The sequence below is a fragment of the Ursus americanus genome, chromosome 25 (genome assembly GCF_024610735.1).
Source record: "Ursus americanus isolate L20-20 chromosome 25, mUrsAme1.1.p, whole genome shotgun sequence".
Taxonomy (NCBI): domain Eukaryota; kingdom Metazoa; phylum Chordata; class Mammalia; order Carnivora; family Ursidae; genus Ursus; species Ursus americanus.
The window spans coordinates 33,209,924-33,233,603 of NC_142151.1; the positions used below are offsets into that span (position 1 = coordinate 33,209,924).

The 23,680-nt window shown below is 53.7% G+C and overlaps 1 protein-coding gene across 1 annotated transcript in view; it reads left to right on the forward strand.

The window, feature by feature from the left end:
* Nucleotides 1–23,680, forward strand: part of MUC19 (mucin 19, oligomeric) — a 313,802-nt gene that overhangs the window by 122,080 nt on the left and 168,042 nt on the right. Inside the window, 13 exon segments of the mRNA XM_087855394.1 lie at nucleotides 783–821; nucleotides 1,653–1,748; nucleotides 3,864–3,899; nucleotides 4,199–4,297; nucleotides 5,103–5,141; nucleotides 5,971–6,066; nucleotides 8,182–8,217; nucleotides 8,517–8,615; nucleotides 9,421–9,459; nucleotides 10,301–10,396; nucleotides 16,853–16,888; nucleotides 17,188–17,286; nucleotides 18,092–18,130. Coding sequence (XP_087711520.1) covers nucleotides 783–821; nucleotides 1,653–1,748; nucleotides 3,864–3,899; nucleotides 4,199–4,297; nucleotides 5,103–5,141; nucleotides 5,971–6,066; nucleotides 8,182–8,217; nucleotides 8,517–8,615; nucleotides 9,421–9,459; nucleotides 10,301–10,396; nucleotides 16,853–16,888; nucleotides 17,188–17,286; nucleotides 18,092–18,130 — 849 coding nt within the window.

Sequence of the window (23,680 nt, forward strand, 5' to 3'; positions counted from 1 at the left end):
CATCTTCTTCCTGACCTGAGGGCAGGTGCCCTTGGCTTCGGAGGGATTCGTCACTCTTTCGTGGGTAGTGCCCGTCTTCCTGGCCCCACCCCCACCCCCCCGCCCGGTTTGTGTGGGCTTCGCGGCAGTGTTTCTGTGACATCAGCTCAGACGGGATGTAGAGCAGAGCAGGGTCTCTGTGGAATTGCCAGATTCCCGCCTTTGGACTTCTGAGACTGGGTCTGGCCTGGGATAGGGTCACGGTTTGCCATCTTGGCTACGCCTTCGACCTGAGGCGGGACGTGAAGAAATCCGTGAACCAATTGCCCGAACCAGTGTATGGAAAGGACTTTGAAAGCCGCGTGCAGCACCATCCGTGCTGCTTCAGCAGAGCTCCCGAGACAGAGTTAGTGTTGCTTTTGGAGGGTCCGACTGGATCGCCAGCCGGTGAGACCACTAGAGCCCCAAGCAGAGAAAGGCAAGTTGGAGCGAGTTGAGAATGTCATTCAGAGGCCGTGGCCTTTGTCAAGAGAAAGTGGGTTTCTGTCACATAACAGTTTGATAGCTTCAAGTGCATTGCTTCTTCTCTCTAAAAGGTAAATTCTCAGAATGGTACACCTAGCCGTGCTGTAGGCAGAGGGAGAGGGGGAGATTGAATCGCAAGCAGGCTCCACACCCTGCCCGGAGCCCAACTCCGGGCTTCATCGCACCACCCTGACATCATGACCGGAGCCTTAATCCACAGTCAGAGGCTGAACGGCCTGAGTCACCACGTGGCCCCTCATTTCTCTTTTTCTTCTCAGGAACAACTCGAGGACTTCAGTCAGAACCTTCAAGAACAGGTTCGTATACTCCTACCTTGCTTCTGACTTAAAACACTCACACACACACACACACACACACACACACACATACAGACACACAAAAAAAACACAACGCCTGTCACTGAGAGTTATCTGCAACTTCGGGTTTTGAGGAAGGAAGTGACATGAGAGTAGGGCTTTTGAGAAAACATGGCAAACAAGGAATTGACTGGCCTTTTCCCACCCGCGGAGGTCAAACTCTATCCCAAAAGACTTGCATTTAACTTGTTTTGGTCCAGGATAGATGGAGTGGCTGTCCTATGGGTTCCGTTTTGCTTTTCTTCCATATCGTCTAGGATTCGGATAGTATCCAGTACAGACCTCAGTCAGATCAAGCTCCAGTGTGAAAAAAATTAGGCCAGGGTTAGAGAAAACGTGCCACTAGGGAATGCTATAGCTGGCTGTCTTGAGTGTTTTAAGTGGAAGGGTGTCATTAGCTACGGCACGACATTTCATCAGTGTGACTTGCATCCCTGAGGGACAGTGTGATCGGGGCGGAAGGTGGCGTTTCTTTGAAAGCAACCTCCTGGAGACGAATAGAGGAGGACCTAGTGTGAGCCAATTGGAGATGCAGAACACAGGAGCGTTAGGAAGAAAGGAGCGACAACCCCAATCAGGAAATGGGAAGGACGACAACAAAATGTTGGAGGAATGTTAGAGTAGAATCCAACCTTAGGGGACTGTGGACAGAAAGTCGCTGGATTCAGGCTGCCTTTTCTGTGGCGGGAACTGACCGAATCGTTCAATCCCCCATTGGTGATAAAGTCCAAGGACCGTTGAAATGAGAAGTTCATTTTATGTTTCCCTCAGGTGGTGCTGGACATCCAGGTTTCACGACCCTCAACGCCGGCAGCGGAGGCAGCACTGGAGTGGGCCCCACCTTGACCGGTCCTGGGCGTGGAGCAGGTAGGTTGAGTTCAGAACAGAGGATCCCTCCCACGCCTAACCACTGGTGCCAGGCATCGCGGCTCAGGACGATAGTTTCCAGACTAAAAGACGTCTGACCCGTCGCCTTGAGAGGTGATGGCACCTATCCCGTGTTTCAGCAGGCTTTTGGGTTTCTCGGGCGTGGGGGGTGGGGCTTGTCCTCGCTGTTGGTCTGTTTTCTTGCTTAACACCGAAGACAATGGCACAAGGGACACCGGCTTCCGAGCGGGCGGGACAAAGAAATGATTCAGAGCCCGTGGCTTCCCTAGCTTCATTGCACCAGTCGTCCTCCATGTCATGTCAGGAGCACTTTTACAGCACTCGCGACGGGGTGTCCAGGGTCAGTGCTGAGTCAGCCGATGGCTTGGGGAATCATTTCCCTCCCATTTCTGTATGTGAAAGTATTCCGTCCTCAATGATATTTCTGTGGCACGCTACACCTTGGGGATGATGCTCAAAGGGAAATCCTGGGACTCAGATCACATTGACACCATGGCACTTGGGTATCTTTATTCCCAGAAGAAGAAAGTAAGGAGAGGTCTCCAAAGTGGAAGAGGCAGGATTAGGCCCCAGAACCCGTAGCCTCCTGTGGAATGGCTCCACGGTGCGTGGATCTGTGCCTAAGAGCACCCATGCCGGAAACCCCAGGGAGAAAACGCTTCTCCGTGGGCATCAGGGACTCCATTGCAAGGAGTGTTGGTTTCCAGGAGAAAACCCAGAGCCGTCCTGCAAGTATAAATGACTGGGAGTCAAAGCAAACAAGCCTGAGTTCACTCGTGCCCCTTAGGCTGTCAGTGTGTCATTTCAAATAGGTGTCGAGGTACCCTCTCCTGGGAGTCCCATTTGCCTGTGCCTCGCTCCGGTGTTCAACGTCTTCCACCTCATGCGTGCGGTCCTTCGGCTGGGTCGTCTTCCTGTAAGGCGGAGGTGCTCAAAGAGTGTTTCCCAGACCAGCATCCACATGTCCTGGGAACTTTGTAGAAATGGCAGTGTTCAGGCCCACCTGCCGACAATCAGAAGCTTGGGAAGAGGGGCCCCCAGCAAGGTGTCTGGACAAGCGCCCGAAGCCCCGGATGCGTATCCCGGTTGAGAGCATGTCCAGTCACTCGCCACGTCCCTACCGATTGACCCTTGGTGCACGGTGCGTGGCAGGGACCTTCCAGAAATTGAGCTTGTCCCCCTGTCAACTGCACTGCTTCGAATCCCGCAGTGGTCTGATCGCTTTCAGGATGAATCAAAAGTCCGTCAGGTACCATGAGAAATCCTGTCTGTCAGACACAGCCTGGGACTTCTCTTTATGTATTTATTAACGAGTCTGTGGCCCGACTTTCTTTTCCTCCGTTTGTGTTCCCCTGGCCGACTTCCGGATTTACTATTTACCTTGTAGCTACTTGCTGGGCGTCAGTTCCAGAGCTCATGACAGGAAGATGGTAAAAGATCGAAGGTCTAGCTGCCCACACGAAGACACTGGGGGCTCCCCATCAGAGTAGTGACTTGACTGCAGGGTGAGGGCAACGACCATTCAGTGTCTGCTTCCACAAGTGCGGATCGGGATGCTTGGGCAAGGACGCCCAGTCTGCAGCTCCATCTTTTGGCTGTCAGGCAATACTAGGTGCAGGGGCTTGGCGTGGCGCTCCTCAAAGTTTGGTCCACCAAGGGGTGGCGCCCGGAACGGTTTGATCCCGGGGCGTGCCGTGGTAAGGACTGAGGAGCAGTTTGCCACGGGGATGTTCTGTCCGTTGAGTGAAAGCTTCTGTATCCCTCGGGTCTGCTGTGTGTGTAGAATGTCACGTCTCTGCCTTTGTGGGCCTTTGCCGGAACCTCCACATAAGGCCGATTGGAAGTGGTGGAGAATGGCGCCCTTCCCACAGATGCTCCGAGAGGCACCGTTAGAGTCGAAAGTCCAGGGGGAGACTGCCTGGCTTTGGCTCCTGGATCTGCTGCCCACTCCCGGGCTGACCTGGAGCACGACGTCAGTGAGCCCCGTCGGTCCCATGGGAAGAACAATAATACGGCCTGCTGTGTGGGGCTTCTGTCAGAGTAAATGAATTGATTTCTGTCTAGGGTAATGTTTCCTCTGCTGTCTCTTTTCAGGAGGAACCGGCGGCCCGACCGCAGCAACCGGAGGAGGTAAGCAAGACATCACTTGCCCAAGGAACCTAGCACAGGAGCGCCAAGCGCAGGGAAATCAGACAAGTCAGGAGAGACCCCTTAGCACCTCTTCGGTGGCGCTGAGCACGACCCATGTCGCTCTCAAGACGGAGCTGTATGTGATATTAGACTGGTATGAGATAGCTAGCGGCAGACATCCTAGGCGTCCTTTCAGGACGCTTTTGTAGTAGAAAACTCCATTGTGCCCTCCCAGGGAAGAGTGCTATGCAGAATCCTGCCAGCCTCGAAGTAAAACCCTTTCTCCGCTGTTGTGTCAGGTTCCGCAGAAATTTCAGAGGGCTTCAGCACAGTCCATGGGGGTGAGAGGACAAGTGGAGAGTCAAGTGCCCCAGGCGCAACCTCGGCAGGCAGACCAGGTATGGCAATGCAAGGTCGAAAGCATCTTCTTCCTGACCTGAGGGCAGGTGCCCTTGGCTTCGGAGGGATTCGTCACTCTTTCGTGGGTAGTGCCCGTCTTCCTGGCCCCACCCCCACCCCCCCGCCCGGTTTGTGTGGGCTTCGCGGCAGTGTTTCTGTGACATCAGCTCAGACGGGATGTAGAGCAGAGCAGGGTCTCTGTGGAATTGCCAGATTCCCGCCTTTGGACTTCTGAGACTGGGTCTGGCCTGGGATAGGGTCACGGTTTGCCATCTTGGCTACGCCTTCGACCTGAGGCGGGACGTGAAGAAATCCGTGAACCAATTGCCCGAACCAGTGTATGGAAAGGACTTTGAAAGCCGCGTGCAGCACCATCCGTGCTGCTTCAGCAGAGCTCCCGAGACAGAGTTAGTGTTGCTTTTGGAGGGTCCGACTGGATCGCCAGCCGGTGAGACCACTAGAGCCCCAAGCAGAGAAAGGCAAGTTGGAGCGAGTTGAGAATGTCATTCAGAGGCCGTGGCCTTTGTCAAGAGAAAGTGGGTTTCTGTCACATAACAGTTTGATAGCTTCAAGTGCATTGCTTCTTCTCTCTAAAAGGTAAATTCTCAGAATGGTACACCTAGCCGTGCTGTAGGCAGAGGGAGAGGGGGAGATTGAATCGCAAGCAGGCTCCACACCCTGCCCGGAGCCCAACTCCGGGCTTCATCGCACCACCCTGACATCATGACCGGAGCCTTAATCCACAGTCAGAGGCTGAACGGCCTGAGTCACCACGTGGCCCCTCATTTCTCTTTTTCTTCTCAGGAACAACTCGAGGACTTCAGTCAGAACCTTCAAGAACAGGTTCGTATACTCCTACCTTGCTTCTGACTTAAAACACTCACACACACACACACACACACACACACACATACAGACACACAAAAAAAACACAACGCCTGTCACTGAGAGTTATCTGCAACTTCGGGTTTTGAGGAAGGAAGTGACATGAGAGTAGGGCTTTTGAGAAAACATGGCAAACAAGGAATTGACTGGCCTTTTCCCACCCGCGGAGGTCAAACTCTATCCCAAAAGACTTGCATTTAACTTGTTTTGGTCCAGGATAGATGGAGTGGCTGTCCTATGGGTTCCGTTTTGCTTTTCTTCCATATCGTCTAGGATTCGGATAGTATCCAGTACAGACCTCAGTCAGATCAAGCTCCAGTGTGAAAAAAATTAGGCCAGGGTTAGAGAAAACGTGCCACTAGGGAATGCTATAGCTGGCTGTCTTGAGTGTTTTAAGTGGAAGGGTGTCATTAGCTACGGCACGACATTTCATCAGTGTGACTTGCATCCCTGAGGGACAGTGTGATCGGGGCGGAAGGTGGCGTTTCTTTGAAAGCAACCTCCTGGAGACGAATAGAGGAGGACCTAGTGTGAGCCAATTGGAGATGCAGAACACAGGAGCGTTAGGAAGAAAGGAGCGACAACCCCAATCAGGAAATGGGAAGGACGACAACAAAATGTTGGAGGAATGTTAGAGTAGAATCCAACCTTAGGGGACTGTGGACAGAAAGTCGCTGGATTCAGGCTGCCTTTTCTGTGGCGGGAACTGACCGAATCGTTCAATCCCCCATTGGTGATAAAGTCCAAGGACCGTTGAAATGAGAAGTTCATTTTATGTTTCCCTCAGGTGGTGCTGGACATCCAGGTTTCACGACCCTCAACGCCGGCAGCGGAGGCAGCACTGGAGTGGGCCCCACCTTGACCGGTCCTGGGCGTGGAGCAGGTAGGTTGAGTTCAGAACAGAGGATCCCTCCCACGCCTAACCACTGGTGCCAGGCATCGCGGCTCAGGACGATAGTTTCCAGACTAAAAGACGTCTGACCCGTCGCCTTGAGAGGTGATGGCACCTATCCCGTGTTTCAGCAGGCTTTTGGGTTTCTCGGGCGTGGGGGGTGGGGCTTGTCCTCGCTGTTGGTCTGTTTTCTTGCTTAACACCGAAGACAATGGCACAAGGGACACCGGCTTCCGAGCGGGCGGGACAAAGAAATGATTCAGAGCCCGTGGCTTCCCTAGCTTCATTGCACCAGTCGTCCTCCATGTCATGTCAGGAGCACTTTTACAGCACTCGCGACGGGGTGTCCAGGGTCAGTGCTGAGTCAGCCGATGGCTTGGGGAATCATTTCCCTCCCATTTCTGTATGTGAAAGTATTCCGTCCTCAATGATATTTCTGTGGCACGCTACACCTTGGGGATGATGCTCAAAGGGAAATCCTGGGACTCAGATCACATTGACACCATGGCACTTGGGTATCTTTATTCCCAGAAGAAGAAAGTAAGGAGAGGTCTCCAAAGTGGAAGAGGCAGGATTAGGACCCAGAACCCGTAGCCTCCTCTGGAATGGCTCCACGGTGCGTGGATCTGTGCCTAAGAGCACCCATGCCGGAAACCCCAGGGAGAAAACGCTTCTCCGTGGGCATCAGGGACTCCATTGCAAGGAGTGTTGGTTTCCAGGAGAAAACCCAGAGCCGTCCTGCAAGTATAAATGACTGGGAGTCAAAGCAAACAAGCCTGAGTTCACTCGTGCCCCTTAGGCTGTCAGTGTGTCATTTCAAATAGGTGTCGAGGTACCCTCTCCTGGGAGTCCCATTTGCCTGTGCCTCGCTCCGGTGTTCAACGTCTTCCACCTCATGCGTGCGGTCCTTCGGCTGGGTCGTCTTCCTGTAAGGCGGAGGTGCTCAAAGAGTGTTTCCCAGACCAGCATCCACATGTCCTGGGAACTTTGTAGAAATGGCAGTGTTCAGGCCCACCTGCCGACAATCAGAAGCTTGGGAAGAGGGGCCCCCAGCAAGGTGTCTGGACAAGCGCCCGAAGCCCCGGATGCGTATCCCGGTTGAGAGCATGTCCAGTCACTCGCCACGTCCCTACCGATTGACCCTTGGTGCACGGTGCGTGGCAGGGACCTTCCAGAAATTGAGCTTGTCCCCCTGTCAACTGCACTGCTTCGAATCCCGCAGTGGTCTGATCGCTTTCAGGATGAATCAAAAGTCCGTCAGGTACCATGAGAAATCCTGTCTGTCAGACACAGCCTGGGACTTCTCTTTATGTATTTATTAACGAGTCTGTGGCCCGACTTTCTTTTCCTCCGTTTGTGTTCCCCTGGCCGACTTCCGGATTTACTATTTACCTTGTAGCTACTTGCTGGGCGTCAGTTCCAGAGCTCATGACAGGAAGATGGTAAAAGATCGAAGGTCTAGCTGCCCACACGAAGACACTGGGGGCTCCCCATCAGAGTAGTGACTTGACTGCAGGGTGAGGGCAACGACCATTCAGTGTCTGCTTCCACAAGTGCGGATCGGGATGCTTGGGCAAGGACGCCCAGTCTGCAGCTCCATCTTTTGGCTGTCAGGCAATACTAGGTGCAGGGGCTTGGCGTGGCGCTCCTCAAAGTTTGGTCCACCAAGGGGTGGCGCCCGGAACGGTTTGATCCCGGGGCGTGCCGTGGTAAGGACTGAGGAGCAGTTTGCCACGGGGATGTTCTGTCCGTTGAGTGAAAGCTTCTGTATCCCTCGGGTCTGCTGTGTGTGTAGAATGTCACGTCTCTGCCTTTGTGGGCCTTTGCCGGAACCTCCACATAAGGCCGATTGGAAGTGGTGGAGAATGGCGCCCTTCCCACAGATGCTCCGAGAGGCACCGTTAGAGTCGAAAGTCCAGGGGGAGACTGCCTGGCTTTGGCTCCTGGATCTGCTGCCCACTCCCGGGCTGACCTGGAGCACGACGTCAGTGAGCCCCGTCGGTCCCATGGGAAGAACAATAATACGGCCTGCTGTGTGGGGCTTCTGTCAGAGTAAATGAATTGATTTCTGTCTAGGGTAATGTTTCCTCTGCTGTCTCTTTTCAGGAGGAACCGGCGGCCCGACCGCAGCAACCGGAGGAGGTAAGCAAGACATCACTTGCCCAAGGAACCTAGCACAGGAGCGCCAAGCGCAGGGAAATCAGACAAGTCAGGAGAGACCCCTTAGCACCTCTTCGGTGGCGCTGAGCACGACCCATGTCGCTCTCAAGACGGAGCTGTATGTGATATTAGACTGGTATGAGATAGCTAGCGGCAGACATCCTAGGCGTCCTTTCAGGACGCTTTTGTAGTAGAAAACTCCATTGTGCCCTCCCAGGGAAGAGTGCTATGCAGAATCCTGCCAGCCTCGAAGTAAAACCCTTTCTCCGCTGTTGTGTCAGGTTCCGCAGAAATTTCAGAGGGCTTCAGCACAGTCCATGGGGGTGAGAGGACAAGTGGAGAGTCAAGTGCCCCAGGCGCAACCTCGGCAGGCAGACCAGGTATGGCAATGCAAGGTCGAAAGCATCTTCTTCCTGACCTGAGGGCAGGTGCCCTTGGCTTCGGAGGGATTCGTCACTCTTTCGTGGGTAGTGCCCGTCTTCCTGGCCCCACCCCCACCCCCCCGCCCGGTTTGTGTGGGCTTCGCGGCAGTGTTTCTGTGACATCAGCTCAGACGGGATGTAGAGCAGAGCAGGGTCTCTGTGGAATTGCCAGATTCCCGCCTTTGGACTTCTGAGACTGGGTCTGGCCTGGGATAGGGTCACGGTTTGCCATCTTGGCTACGCCTTCGACCTGAGGCGGGACGTGAAGAAATCCGTGAACCAATTGCCCGAACCAGTGTATGGAAAGGACTTTGAAAGCCGCGTGCAGCACCATCCGTGCTGCTTCAGCAGAGCTCCCGAGACAGAGTTAGTGTTGCTTTTGGAGGGTCCGACTGGATCGCCAGCCAGTGAGACCACTAGAGCCCCAAGCAGAGAAAGGCAAGTTGGAGCGAGTTGAGAATGTCATTCAGAGGCCGTGGCCTTTGTCAAGAGAAAGTGGGTTTCTGTCACATAACAGTTTGATAGCTTCAAGTGCATTGCTTCTTCTCTCTAAAAGGTAAATTCTCAGAATGGTACACCTAGCCGTGCTGTAGGCAGAGGGAGAGGGGGAGATTGAATCGCAAGCAGGCTCCACACCCTGCCCGGAGCCCAACTCCGGGCTTCATCGCACCACCCTGACATCATGACCGGAGCCTTAATCCACAGTCAGAGGCTGAACGGCCTGAGTCACCACGTGGCCCCTCATTTCTCTTTTTCTTCTCAGGAACAACTCGAGGACTTCAGTCAGAACCTTCAAGAACAGGTTCGTATACTCCCACCTTGCTTCTGACTTAAAACACTCAGACACACACACACACACACACACACACACACACACACACATACAGACACACACAAAAAACACGACTCCTGTCACTGAGAGTTATCTGCAACTTCGGGTTTTGAGGAAGGAAGTGACATGAGAGTAGGGCTTTTGAGAAAACATGGCAAACAAGGAATTGATTGGCCTTTTCCCACCCACGGAGGTCAAACTCTATCCCAAAACACTTGCATTTAACTTGTTTTGGTCCAGGATAGATGGAGTGGCTGTCCTATGGGTTCCGTTTTGCTTTTCTTCCATATCGTCTAGGATTCGGATAGTATCCAGTACAGACCTCAGTCAGATCAAGCTCCAGTGTGAAAAAAATTAGGCCAGGGTTAGAGAAAACGTGCCACTAGGGAATGCTATAGCTGGCTGTCTTGAGTGTTTTAAGTGGAAGGGTGTCATTAGCTACGGCACGACATTTCATCAGTGTGACTTGCATCCCTGAGGGACAGTGTGATCGGGGCGGAAGGTGGCGTTTCTTTGAAAGCAACCTCCTGGAGACGAATAGAGGAGGACCTAGTGTGAGCCAATTGGAGATGCAGAACACAGGAGCGTTAGGAAGAAAGGAGCGACAACCCCAATCAGGAAATGGGAAGGACGACAACAAAATGTTGGAGGAATGTTAGAGTAGAATCCAACCTTAGGGGACTGTGGACAGAAAGTCGCTGGATTCAGGCTGCCTTTTCTGTGGCGGGAACTGACCGAATCGTTCAATCCCCCATTGGTGATAAAGTCCAAGGACCGTTGAAATGAGAAGTTCATTTTATGTTTCCCTCAGGTGGTGCTGGACATCCAGGTTTCACGACCCTCAACGCCGGCAGCGGAGGCAGCACTGGAGTGGGCCCCACCTTGACCGGTCCTGGGCGTGGAGCAGGTAGGTTGAGTTCAGAACAGAGGATCCCTCCCACGCCTAAGCCACTGGTGCCAGGCATCGCGGCTCAGGACGATAGTTTCCAGACTAAAAGACGTCTGACCCGTCGCCTTGAGAGGTGATGGCATCTATCCCGTGTTTCAGCAGGCTTTTGGGTTTCTCGGGCGTGGGAGGTGGGGCTTGTCCTCGCTGTTGGTCTGTTTTCTTGCTTAACACCGAAGACAATGGCACAAGGGACACCGGCTTCTGAGCGGGTGGGACAAAGAAATGATTCAGAGGCCGTGGCTTCCCTAGCTTCATTGCACCAGTTGTCTTCCATGTCATGTCAGGAGCACTTTTACAGCACTCGCGACGGGGTGTCCAGGGTCAGTGCTGAGTCAGCCGATGGCTTGGGGAATCATTTCCCTCCCATTTCTGTATGTGAACGTATTCCGTCCTCAATGATATTTCTGTGGCACGCTACACCTTGGGGATGATGCTCAAAGGGAAATCCTGGGACTCAGATCACATTGACACCATGGCGCTTGGGTATCTTTACTCCCAGAAGGAAGAAAGTAAGGAGAGGTCTCCAAAGTGGAAGAGGCAGGATTAGGACCCAGAACCCGTAGCCTCCTGTGGAATGGCTCCACGGTGCAGGGATCTGTGCCTAAGAGCACCCATGCCGGAAACCCCAGGGAGAAAACGCTTCTCCGTGGGCATCAGGGACTCCATTGCAAGGAGTGTTGGTTTCCAGGAGAAAACCCAGAGCCGTCCTGCAAGTATAGATGACTGGGAGTCAAAGCAAACAAGCCTGAGTTCACTCGTGCCCCTTAGGCTGTCAGTGTGTCATTTCAAATAGCTGTCGAGGTACCCTCTCCTGGGAGTCCCATTTGCCTGTGCCTCGCTCCGGTGTTCAACGTCTTCCACCTCATGCGTGCGGTCGTTCGGCTGGGTCGTCTTCCCGTAAGGCGGAGGTGCTCAAAGAGTGTTTCCCAGACCAGCATCCACATGTCCTGGGAACTTTGTAGAAATGGCAGTGTTCAGGCCCACCTGCCGACAATCAGAAGCTTGGGAAGAGGGGCCCCCAGCAAGGTGTCTGGACAAGCCCCCGAAGCGCCCGATGCGTATCCCGGTTGAGAGCATGTCCAGTCACTCGCCACGTCCCTACCGATTGACCCTTGGTGCACGGTGCGTGGCAGGGACCTTCCAGAAATTGAGCTTGTCCCCCTGTCAACTGCACTGCTTCGAATCCCGCAGTGGTCTGATCGCTTTCAGGATGAATCAAAAGTCCGTCAGGTACCATGAGAAATCCTGTCTGTCAGACACAGCCTGGGACTTCTCTTTATGTATTTATTAACGAGTCTGTGGCCCGACTTTCTTTTCCTCCGTTTGTGTTCCCCTGGCCGACTTCCGGATTTACTATTTACCTTGTAGCTACTTGCTGGGCGTCAGTTCCAGAGCTCATGACAGGAAGATGGTAAAAGATCGAAGGTCTAGCTGCCCACACGAAGACACTGGGGGCTCCCCATCAGAGTAGTGACTTGACTGCAGGGTGAGGGCAACGACCATTCAGTGTCTGCTTCCACAAGTGCGGATCGGGATGCTTGGGCAAGGACGCCCAGTCTGCAGCTCCATCTTTTGGCTGTCAGGCAATACTAGGTGCAGGGGCTTGGCGTGGCGCTCCTCAAAGTTTGGTCCACCAAGTGTTCGCGCCCGGAACGGTTTGATCCCGGGGCGTGCCGTGGTAAGGACTGAGGAGCGGTTTGCCACGGGGATGTTCTGTCCGTTGAGTGAAAGCTTCTGTTTCCCTCGGGTCTGCTGTGTGTGTAGATGTCACATCTCTGCCTTTGTGGGCCTTTGCCAGAACCACCACATAAGGCCGATTGGAAGTGGTGGAGAATGGCGCCCTTCCCACAGATGCTCCGAGAGGCACCGTTAGAGTCGAACGTCCAGGGGGAGACTGCCTGGCTTTGGCTCCTGGATCTGCTGCCCACTCCAGGGCTGACCTGGAGCACGACGTCAGTGAGCCCCGTCGGTCCCATGGGAAGAACAATAATACGGCCTGCTGTGTGGGGCTTCTGTCAGAGTAAATGAATTGATTTCTGTCTAGGGTAATGTTTCCTCTGCTGTCTCTTTTCAGGAGGAACCGGCGGCCCGCCCGCAGCAACCGGAGGAGGTAAGCAAGACATCACTTGCCCAAGATACCTAGCACAGGATTGCCAAGCGCAGGGAAATCAGACAAGTCAGGAGAGACCCCTTAGCACCTCTTCGGTGGCGCTGAGCACGACCCATGTCGCTCTCAAGATGGAGCTGTATGTGATATTAGACTGGTATGAGATAGCTAGCGGCAGACATCCTAGGCGTCCTTTCAAGACGCTTTTGTAGTAGAGAACTCCATTGTGCCCTCCCAGGGAAGAGTGCTATGCAGAATCCTGCCAGCCTCGAAGTAAAACCCTTTCTCCGCTGTTGTGCCAGGTTTCGCAGAAATTTCAGAGGGCTTCAGCACAGTCCATGGGGGTGAGAGGACAAGTGGAGAGTCAAGTGCCCCAGGCGCAGCCTCGGCAGGCAGACCAGGTATGGCAATGCAAGGTCGAAAGCATCTTCTTCCTGACCTGAGGGCAGGTGCCCTTGGCTTTGGAGGGATTCGTCACTCTTTCGTGGGTAGTGCCCGTCTTCCTGGCCCCACCCCCACCCCCCCGCCCGGTTTGTGTGGGCTTCGCGGCAGTGTTTCTGTGACATCAGCTCAGACGGGATGTAGAGCAGAGCAGGGTCTCTGTGGAATTGCCAGATTCCCGCCTTTGGACTTCTGAGACTGGGTCTGGCCTGGGATAGGGTCACGGTTTGCCATCTTGGCTACGCCTTCGACCTGAGGCGGGACGTGAAGAAATCCGTGAACCAATTGCCCGAACCAGTGTATGGAAAGGACTTTGAAAGCCGCGTGCAGCACCATCCGTGCTGCTTCAGCAGAGCTCCCGAGACAGAGTTAGTGTTGCTTTTGGAGGGTCTGACTGGATCGCCAGCCGGTGAGACCACTAGAGCCCCAAGCAGAGAAAGGCAAGTTGGAGCGAGTTGAGAATGTCATTCAGAGGCCATGGCCTTTGTCAAGAGAAAGTGGGTTTCTGTCACATAACCGTTTGATAGCTTCAAGTGCATTGCTTCTTCTCTCTAAAAGGTAAATTCTCAGAATGGTACACCTAGCCGTGCTGTAGGCAGAGGGAGAGGGGGAGATTGAATCGCAAGCAGGCTCCACACCCTGCCCGGAGCCCAACTCCGGGCTTCATCGCACCACCCTGACATCATGACCGGAGCCTTAATCCACAGTCAGAGGCTGAACGGCCTGAGTCACCACGTGGCCCCTCATTTCTCTTTTTCTTCTCAGGAACAACTCGAGGACTTCAGTCAGAACCTTCAAGAACAGGTTCGTATACTCCTACCTTGCTTCTGACTTAAAACACTCACACAGACACACAGACACACACACACACACACACACACACACACACACATACAGACACACACAAAAAACACGATGCCTGTCACTGAGAGTTATCTGCAACTTCGGGTTTTGAGGAAAGAAGTGACATGAGAGTAGGGCTTTTGAGAAAACATGGCAAACAAGGAATTGACTGGCCTTTTCCCACCCACGGAGGTCAAACTCTATCCCAAAAGACTTGCATTTAACTTGTTTTGGTCCAGGATAGATGGAGTGGCTGTCCTATGGGTTCCGTTTTGCTTTTCTTCCATATCGTCTAGGATTCGGATAGTATCTAGTACAGACCTCAGTCAGATCAACCTCCAGTGTGAAAAAATTAGGCCAGGGTTAGAGAAAACGTGCCACTAGGGAATGCTATAGCTGGCTGTCTTGAGTGTTTTAAGTGGAAGGGTGTCATTAGCTACGGCACGACATTTCATCAGTGTGACTTGCATCCCTGAGGGACAGTGTGATCGGGGCGGAAGGTGGCGTTTCCTTGAAAGCAACCTCCTGGAGACGAATAGAGGAGGACCTAGTGTGAGCCAATTGGAGATGCAGAACACAGGAGCGTTAGGAAGAAAGGAGCGACAACCCCAATCAGGAAATGGGAAGGACGACAACAAAATGTTGGAGGAATGTTAGAGTAGAATCCAACCTTAGGGGACTGTGGACAGAAAGTCGATGGATTCAGGCTGCATTTTCTGTGGCGGGAACTGACCGAATCGTTCAATCCCCCATTGGTGATAAAGTCCAAGGACCGTTGAAATGAGAAGTTCATTTTATGTTTCCCTCAGGTGGTGCTGGACATCCAGGTTTCACGACCCTCAACGCCGGCAGCGGAGGCAGCACTGGAGTGGGCCCCACCTTGACCGGTCCTGGGCGTGGAGCAGGTAGGTTGAGTTCAGAACAGAGGATCCCTCCCACGCCTAAGCCACTGGTGCCAGGCATCGCGGCTCAGGACGATAGTTTCCAGACTAAAAGACGTCTGACCTGTCGCCTTGAGAGGTGATGGCACCTATCCCGTGTTTCAGCAGGCTTTTGGGTTTCTCGGGCGTGGGGGGTGGGGCTTGTCCTCGCTGTTGGTCTGTTTTCTTGCTTAACGCCGAAGACAGTGGCACAAGGGACACCGGCTTCCGAGCGGGCGGGACAAAGAAATGATTCAGAGGCCGTGGCTTCCCTAGCTTTATTGCACCAGTCGTCCTCCATGTCATGTCAGGAGCACTTTTACAGCACTCGCGACGGGGTGTCCAGGGTCAGTGCTGAGTCAGCCGATGGCTTGGGGAATCATTTCCCTCCCCATTTCTGTACGTGAAAGTATTCCGTCCTCAATGATATTTCTGTGGCACGCTACACCTTGGGGATGATGCTCAAAGGGAAATCCTGGGACTCAGATCACATTGACACCATGGCGCTTGGGTATCTTTATTCCCAGAAGGAAGAAAGTAAGGAGAGGTCTCCAAAGTGGAAGAGGCAGGATTAGGACCCAGAACCCGTAGCCTCCTCTGGAATGGCTCCACGGTGCGTGGATCTGTGCCTAAGAGCACCCATGCCGGAAACCCCAGGGAGAAAACGCTTCTCCGTGGGCATCAGGGACTCCATTGCAAGGAGTGTTGGTTTCCAGGAGAAAACCCAGAGCCGTCCTGCAAGTATAGATGACTGGGAGTCAAAGCAAAGAAGCCTGAGTTCACTCGTGCCCCTTAGGCTGTCAGTGTGTCATTTCAAATAGGTGTCGAGGTACCCTCTCCTGGGAGTCCCATTTGCCTGTGCCTCGCTCCGGTGTCCAACGTCTTCCACCTCATGCGTGCGGTCCTTCGGCTGGGTCGTCTTCCTGTAAGGCGGAGGTGCTCAAAGAGTGTTTCCCAGACCAGCATCCACATGTCCTGGGAACTTTGTAGAAATGGCAGTGTTCAGGCCCACCTGCCGACAATCAGAAGCTTGGGAAGAGGGGCCCCCAGCAAGGTGTCTGGACAAGCCCCCGAAGCGCCCGATGCGTATCCCGGTTGAGAGCATGTCCAGTCACTCGCCACGTCCCTACCGATTGACCCTTGGTGCACGGTGCGTGGCAGGGACCTTCCAGAAATTGAGCTTGTCCCTCTGTCAACTGCACTGCTTCGAATCCCGCAGTGGTCTGATCGCTTTCAGGATGAATCAAAAGTCCGTCAGGTACCATGAGAAATCCTGTCTGTCAGACACAGCCTGGGACTTCTCTTTATGTATTTATTAACGAGTCTGTGGCCCGACTTTCTTTTCCTCCGTTTGTGTTCCCCTGGCCGACTTCCGGATTTACTATTTACCTTGTAGCTACTTGCTGGGCGTCAGTTCCAGAGCTCATGACAGGAAGATGGTAAAAGATCGAAGGTCTAGCTGCCCACACGAAGACACTGGGGGCTCCCCATCAGAGTAGTGACTTGACTGCAGGGTGAGGGCAACGACCATTCAGTGTCTGCTTCCACAAGTGCGGATCGGGATGCTTGGGCAAGGACGCCCAGTCTGCAGCTCCATCTTTTGGCTGTCAGGCAATACTAGGTGCAGGGGCTTGGCGTGGCGCTCCTCAAAGTTTGGTCCACCAAGGGGTGGCGCCCGGAACGGTTTGATCCCGGGGCGTGCCGTGGTAAGGACTGAGGAGCGGTTTGCCACGGGGATGTTCTGTCCGTTGAGTGAAAGCTTCTGTATCCCTCGGGTCTGCTGTGTGTGTAGAATGTCACGTCTCTGCCTTTGTGGGCCTTTGCCGGAACCTCCACATAAGGCCGATTGGAAGTGGTGGAGAATGGCGCCCTTCCCACAGATGCTCCGAGAGGCACCGTTAGAGTCGAAAGTCCAGGGGGAGACTGCCTGGCTTTGGCTCCTGGATCTGCTGCCCACTCCCGGGTTGACCTGGAGCACGACGTCAGTGAGCCCCGTCGGTCCCATGGGAAGAACAATAATACGGCCTGCTGTGTGGGGCTTCTGTCAGAGTAAATGAATTGATTTCTGTCTAGGGTAATGTTTCCTCTGCTGTCTCTTTTCAGGAGGAACCGGCGGCCCGACCGCAGCAACCGGAGGAGGTAAGCAAGACATCACTTGCCCAAGGAACCTAGCACAGGAGCGCCAAGCGCAGGGAAATCAGACAAGTCAGGAGAGACCCCTTAGCACCTCTTCGGTGGCGCTGAGCACGACCCATGTCGCTCTCAAGACGGAGCTGTATGTGATATTAGACTGGTATGAGATAGCTAGCAGCAGACATCCTAGGCGTCCTTTCAGGACGCTTTTGTAGTAGAAAACTCCATTGTGCCCTCCCTGGGAAGAGTGCTATGCAGAATCCTGCCAGCCTCGAAGTAAAACCCTTTCTCCGCTGTTGTGTCAGGTTCCGCAGAAATTTCAGAGGGCTTCAGCACAGTCCATGGGGGTGAGAGGACAAGTGGAGAGTCAAGTGCCCCAGGCGCAACCTCGGCAGGCAGACCAGGTATGGCAATGCAAGGTCGAAAGCATCTTCTTCCTGACCTGAGGGCAGGTGCCCTTGGCTTCGGAGGGATTCGTCACTCTTTCGTGGGTAGTGCCCGTCTTCCTGGCCCCACCCCCACCCCCCCGCCCGGTTTGTGTGGGCTTCGCGGCAGTGTTTCTGTGACATCAGCTCAGACGGGATGTAGAGCAGAGCAGGGTCTCTGTGGAATTGCCAGATTCCCGCCTTTGGACTTCTGAGACTGGGTCTGGCCTGGGATAGGGTCACGGTTTGCCATCTTGGCTACGCCTTCGACCTGAGGCGGGACGTGAAGAAATCCGTGAACCAATTGCCCGAACCAGTGTATGGAAAGGACTTTGAAAGCCGCGTGCAGCACCATCCGTGCTGCTTCAGCAGAGCTCCCGAGACAGAGTTAGTGTTGCTTTTGGAGGGTCCGACTGGATCGCCAGCCGGTGAGACCACTAGAGCCCCAAGCAGAGAAAGGCAAGTTGGAGCGAGTTGAGAATGTCATTCAGAGGCCGTGGCCTTTGTCAAGAGAAAGTGGGTTTCTGTCACATAACCGTTTGATAGCTTCAAGTGCATTGCTTCTTCTCTCTAAAAGGTAAATTCTCAGAATGGTACACCTAGCCGTGCTGCAGGCAGAGGGAGAGGGGGAGATTGAATCGCAAGCAGGCTCCACACCCTGCCCGGAGCCCAACTCCGGGCTTCATCGCACCACCCTGACATCATGACCGGAGCCTTAATCCACAGTCAGAGGCTGAACAGCCTGAGTCACCACGTGGCCCCTCATTTCTCTTTTTCTTCTCAGGAACAACTCGAGGACTTCAGTCAGAACCTTCAAGAACAGGTTCGTATACTCCTACCTTGCTTCTGACTTAAAACACTCACACAGACACACACACAGACACACACACACACACACACACATACAGACACAGAAAAAAAACATAACGCCTGTCACTGAGAGTTATCTGCAACTTCGGGTTTTGAGGAAGGAAGTGACATGAGAGTAGGGCTTTTGAGAAAACATGGCAAACAAGGAATTGACTGGCCTTTTCCCACCCGCGGAGGTCAAACTCTATCCCAAAAGACTTGCATTTAACTTGTTTTGGTCCAGGATAGATGGAGTGGCTGTCCTATGGGTTCCGTTTTGCTTTTCTTCCATATCGTCTAGGATTCGGATAGTATCTAGTACAGACCTCAGTCAGATCAAGCTCCAGTGTGAAAAAAATTAGGCCAGGGTTAGAGAAAACGTGCCACTAGGGAATGCTATAGCTGGCTGTCTTGAGTGTTTTAAGTGGAAGGGTGTCATTAGCTACGGCACGACATTTCATCAGTGTGACTTGCATCCCTGAGGGACAGTGTGATCGGGGCGGAAGGTGGCGTTTCTTTGCAAGCAACCTCCTGGAGACGAATAGAGGAGGACCTAGTGTGAGCCAATTGGAGATGCAGAACACATGAGCGTTAGGAAGAAAGGAGCGACAACCCCAATCAGGAAATGGGAAGGACGACAGCAAAATGTTGGAGGAATGTTAGAGTAGAATCCAACCTTAGGGGACTGTGGACAGAAAGTCGCTGGATTCAGGCTGCCTTTTCTGTGGCGGGAACTGACCGAATCGTTCAATCCCCCATTGGTGATAAAGTCCAAGGACCGTTGAAATGAGAAGTTCATTTTATGTTTCCCTCAGGTGGTGCTGGACATCCAGGTTTCACGACCCTCAACGCCGGCAGCGGAGGCAGCACTGGAGTGGGCCCCACCTTGACCGGTCCTGGGCGTGGAGCAGGTAGGTTGAGTTCAGAACAGAGGATCCCTCCCACGCCTAAGCCACTGGTGCCAGGCATCGCGGCTCAGGACGATAGTTTCCAGACTAAAAGACGTCTGACCCGTCGCCTTGAGAGGTGATGGCACCTATCCCGTGTTTCAGCAGGCTTTTGGGTTTCTCGGGGGTAGGTGGGGGGGGCTTGTCCTCGCTGTTGGTCTGTTTTCTTGCTTAACACCGAAGACAATGGCACAAGGGACACCGGCTTCCGAGCGGGCGGGACAAAGAAATGATTCAGAGGCCGTGGCTTCCCTAGCTTCATTGCACCAGTCGTCCTCCATGTCACGTCAGGAGCACTTTTACAGCGCTCGCGACGGGGTGTCCAGGGTCAGTGCTGAGTCAGCCGATGGCTTGGGGAATCATTTCCCTCCCATTTCTGTATGTGAAAGTATTCCGTCCTCAATGATATTTCTGTGGCACGCTACACCTTGGGGATGATGCTCAAAGGGAAATCCTGGGACTCAGATCACATTGACACCATGGCGCTTGGGTATCTTCATTCCCAGAAGGAAGAAAGTAAGGAGAGGTCTCCAAAGTGGAAGAGGCAGGATTAGGACCCAGAACCCGTAGCCTCCTCTGGAATGGCTCCACGGTGCGGGGATCTGTGCCTAAGAGCACCCATGCCGGAAACCCCAGGGAGAAAACGCTTCTCCGTGGGCATCAGGGACTCCATTGCAAGGAGTGTTGGTTTCCAGGAGAAAACCCAGAGCCGTCCTGCAAGTATAGATGACTGGGAGTCAAAGCAAACAAGCCTGAGTTCACTCGTGCCCCTTAGGCTGTCAGCGTGTCATTTCAAATAGCTGTCGAGGTACCCTCTTCTGGGAGTCCCATTTGCCTGTGCCTCGCTCCGGTGTTCAACGTCTTCCACCTCATGCGTGCGGTCCTTCGGCTGGGTCGTCTTCCTGTAAGGCGGAGGTGCTCAAAGAGTGTTTCCCAGACCAGCATCCACATGTCCTGGGAACTTTGTAGAAATGGCAGTGTTCAGGCCCACCTGCCGACAATCAGAAGCTTGGGAAGAGGGGCCCCCAGCAAGGTGTCTGGACAAGCCCACGAAGCACCCGATGCGTATCCCGGTTGAGAGCATGTCCAGTCACTCGCCACGTCCCTACCGATTGACCCTTGGTGCACGGTGCGTGGCAGGGACCTTCCAGAAATTGAGCTTGTCCCCCTGTCAACTGCACTGCTTCGAATCCCACAGTGGTCTGATCGCATTCAGGATGAATCAAAAGTCCGTCAGGTGCCATGAGAAATCCTGTCTGTCAGACACAGCCTGGGACTTCTCTTTATGTATTTATTAACGAGACTATGGCCCGACTTTCTTTTCCTCCGTTTGTGTTCCCCTGGCCGACTTCCGGATTTACTATTTACCGTGTAGCTACTTGCTGGGCGTCAGTTCCAGAGCTCATGACAGGAAGATGGTAAAAGATCGAAGGTCTAGCTGCCCACACAAAGACACTGGGGGCTCCCCATCAGAGTAGTGACTTGACTGCAGGGTGAGGGCAACGACCATTCAGTGTCTGCTTCCACAAGTGCGGATCGGGATGCTTGGGCAAGGACGCCCAGTCTGCAGCTCCATCTTTTGGCTGTCAGGCAATACTAGGTGCAGGGGCTTGGCGTGGCGCTCCTCAAAGTTTGGTCCACCAAGGGGTGGCGCCCGGAACGGTTTGATCCCGGGGCGTGCCGTGGTAAGGACTGAGGAGCGGTTTGCCACGGGGATGTTCTGTCCGTTGAGTGAAAGCTTCTGTATCCCTCGGGTCTGCTGTGTGTGTAGAATGTCACGTCTCTGCCTTTGTGGGCCTTTGCCGGAACCTCCACATAAGGCCGATTGGAAGTGGTGGAGAATGGCGCCCTTCCCACAGATGCTCCGAGAGGCACCGTTAGAGTCGAAAGTCCAGGGGGAGACTGCCTGGCTTTGGCTCCTGGATCTGCTGCCCACTCCCGGGCTGACCTGGAGCACGACGTCAGTGAGCCCCGTCGGTCCCATGGGAAGAACAATAATACGGCAGGCTGTGTGGGGCTTCTGTCAGAGTAAATGAATTGATTTCTGTCTAGGGTAATGTTTCCTCTGCTGTCTCTTTTCAGGAGGAACCGGCGGCCCGACCGCAGCAACCGGAGGAGGTAAGCAAGACATCACTTGCCCAAGGAACCTAGCACAGGAGCGCCAAGCGCAGGGAAATCAGACAAGTCAGGAGAGACCCCTTAGCACCTCTTCGGTGGCGCTGAGCACGACCCATGTCGCTCTCAAGACGGAGCTGTATGTGATATTAGACTGGTATGAGATAGCTAGCGGCAGACATCCTAGGCGTCCTTTCAGGACGCTTTTGTAGTAGAAAACTCCATTGTGCCCTCCCAGGGAAGAGTGCTATGCAGAATCCTGCCAGCCTCGAAGTAAAACCCTTTCTCCGCTGTTGTGTCAGGTTCCGCAGAAATTTCAGAGGGCTTCAGCACAGTCCATGGGGGTGAGAGGACAAGTGGAGAGTCAAGTGCCCCAGGCGCAACCTCGGCAGGCAGACCAGGTATGGCAATGCAAGGTCGAAAGCATCTTCTTCCTGACCTGAGGGCAGGTGCCCTTGGCTTCGGAGGGATTCGTCACTCTTTCGTGGGTAGTGCCCGTCTTCCTGGCCCCACCCCCACCCCCCCGCCCGGTTTGTGTGGGCTTCGCGGCAGTGTTTCTGTGACATCAGCTCAGACGGGATGTAGAGCAGAGCAGGGTCTCTGTGGAATTGCCAGATTCCCGCCTTTGGACTTCTGAGACTGGGTCTGGCCTGGGATAGGGTCACGGTTTGCCATCTTGGCTACGCCTTCGACCTGAGGCGGGACGTGAAGAAATCCGTGAACCAATTGCCCGAACCAGTGTATGGAAAGGACTTTGAAAGCCGCGTGCAGCACCATCCGTGCTGCTTCAGCAGAGCTCCCGAGACAGAGTTAGTGTTGCTTTTGGAGGGTCCGACTGGATCGCCAGCCGGTGAGACCACTAGAGCCCCAAGCAGAGAAAGGCAAGTTGGAGCGAGTTGAGAATGTCATTCAGAGGCCGTGGCCTTTGTCAAGAGAAAGTGGGTTTCTGTCACATAACAGTTTGATAGCTTCAAGTGCATTGCTTCTTCTCTCTAAAAGGTAAATTCTCAGAATGGTACACCTAGCCGTGCTGTAGGCAGAGGGAGAGGGGGAGATTGAATCGCAAGCAGGCTCCACACCCTGCCCGGAGCCCAACTCCGGGCTTCATCGCACCACCCTGACATCATGACCGGAGCCTTAATCCACAGTCAGAGGCTGAACGGCCTGAGTCACCACGTGGCCCCTCATTTCTCTTTTTCTTCTCAGGAACAACTCGAGGACTTCAGTCAGAACCTTCAAGAACAGGTTCGTATACTCCTACCTTGCTTCTGACTTAAAACACTCACACACACACACACACACACACACACACATACAGACACACAAAAAAAACACAACGCCTGTCACTGAGAGTTATCTGCAACTTCGGGTTTTGAGGAAGGAAGTGACATGAGAGTAGGGCTTTTGAGAAAACATGGCAAACAAGGAATTGACTGGCCTTTTCCCACCCGCGGAGGTCAAACTCTATCCCAAAAGACTTGCATTTAACTTGTTTTGGTCCAGGATAGATGGAGTGGCTGTCCTATGGGTTCCGTTTTGCTTTTCTTCCATATCGTCTAGGATTCGGATAGTATCTAGTACAGACCTCAGTCAGATCAAGCTCCAGTGTGAAAAAAATTAGGCCAGGGTTAGAGAAAACGTGCCACTAGGGAATGCTATAGCTGGCTGTCTTGAGTGTTTTAAGTGGAAGGGTGTCATTAGCTACGGCACGACATTTCATCAGTGTGACTTGCATCCCTGAGGGACAGTGTGATCGGGGCGGAAGGTGGCGTTTCTTTGAAAGCAACCTCCTGGAGACGAATAGAGGAGGACCTAGTGTGAGCCAATTGGAGATGCAGAACACATGAGCGTTAGGAAGAAAGGAGCGACAACCCCAATCAGGAAATGGGAAGGACGACAGCAAAATGTTGGAGGAATGTTAGAGTAGAATCCAACCTTAGGGGACTGTGGACAGAAAGTCGCTGGATTCAGGCTGCATTTTCTGTGGCGGGAACTGACCGAATCGTTCAATCCCCCATTGGTGATAAAGTCCAAGGACCGTTGAAATGAGAAGTTCATTTTATGTTTCCCTCAGGTGGTGCTGGACATCCAGGTTTCACGACCCTCAACGCTGGCAGCGGAGGCAGCACTGGAGTGGGCCCCACCTTGACCGGTCCTGGGCGTGGAGCAGGTAGGTTGAGTTCAGAACAGAGGATCCCTCCCACGCCTAAGCCACTGGTGCCAGGCATCGCGGCTCAGGACGATAGTTTCCAGACTAAAAGACGTCTGACCCGTCGCCTTGAGAGGTGATGGCACCTATCCCGTGTTTCAGCAGGCTTTTGGGTTTCTCGGGGGTAGGTGGGGGGGGCTTGTCCTCGCTGTTGGTCTGTTTTCTTGCTTAACACCGAAGACAATGGCACAAGGGACACCGGCTTCCGAGCGGGCGGGACAAAGAAATGATTCAGAGGCCGTGGCTTCCCTAG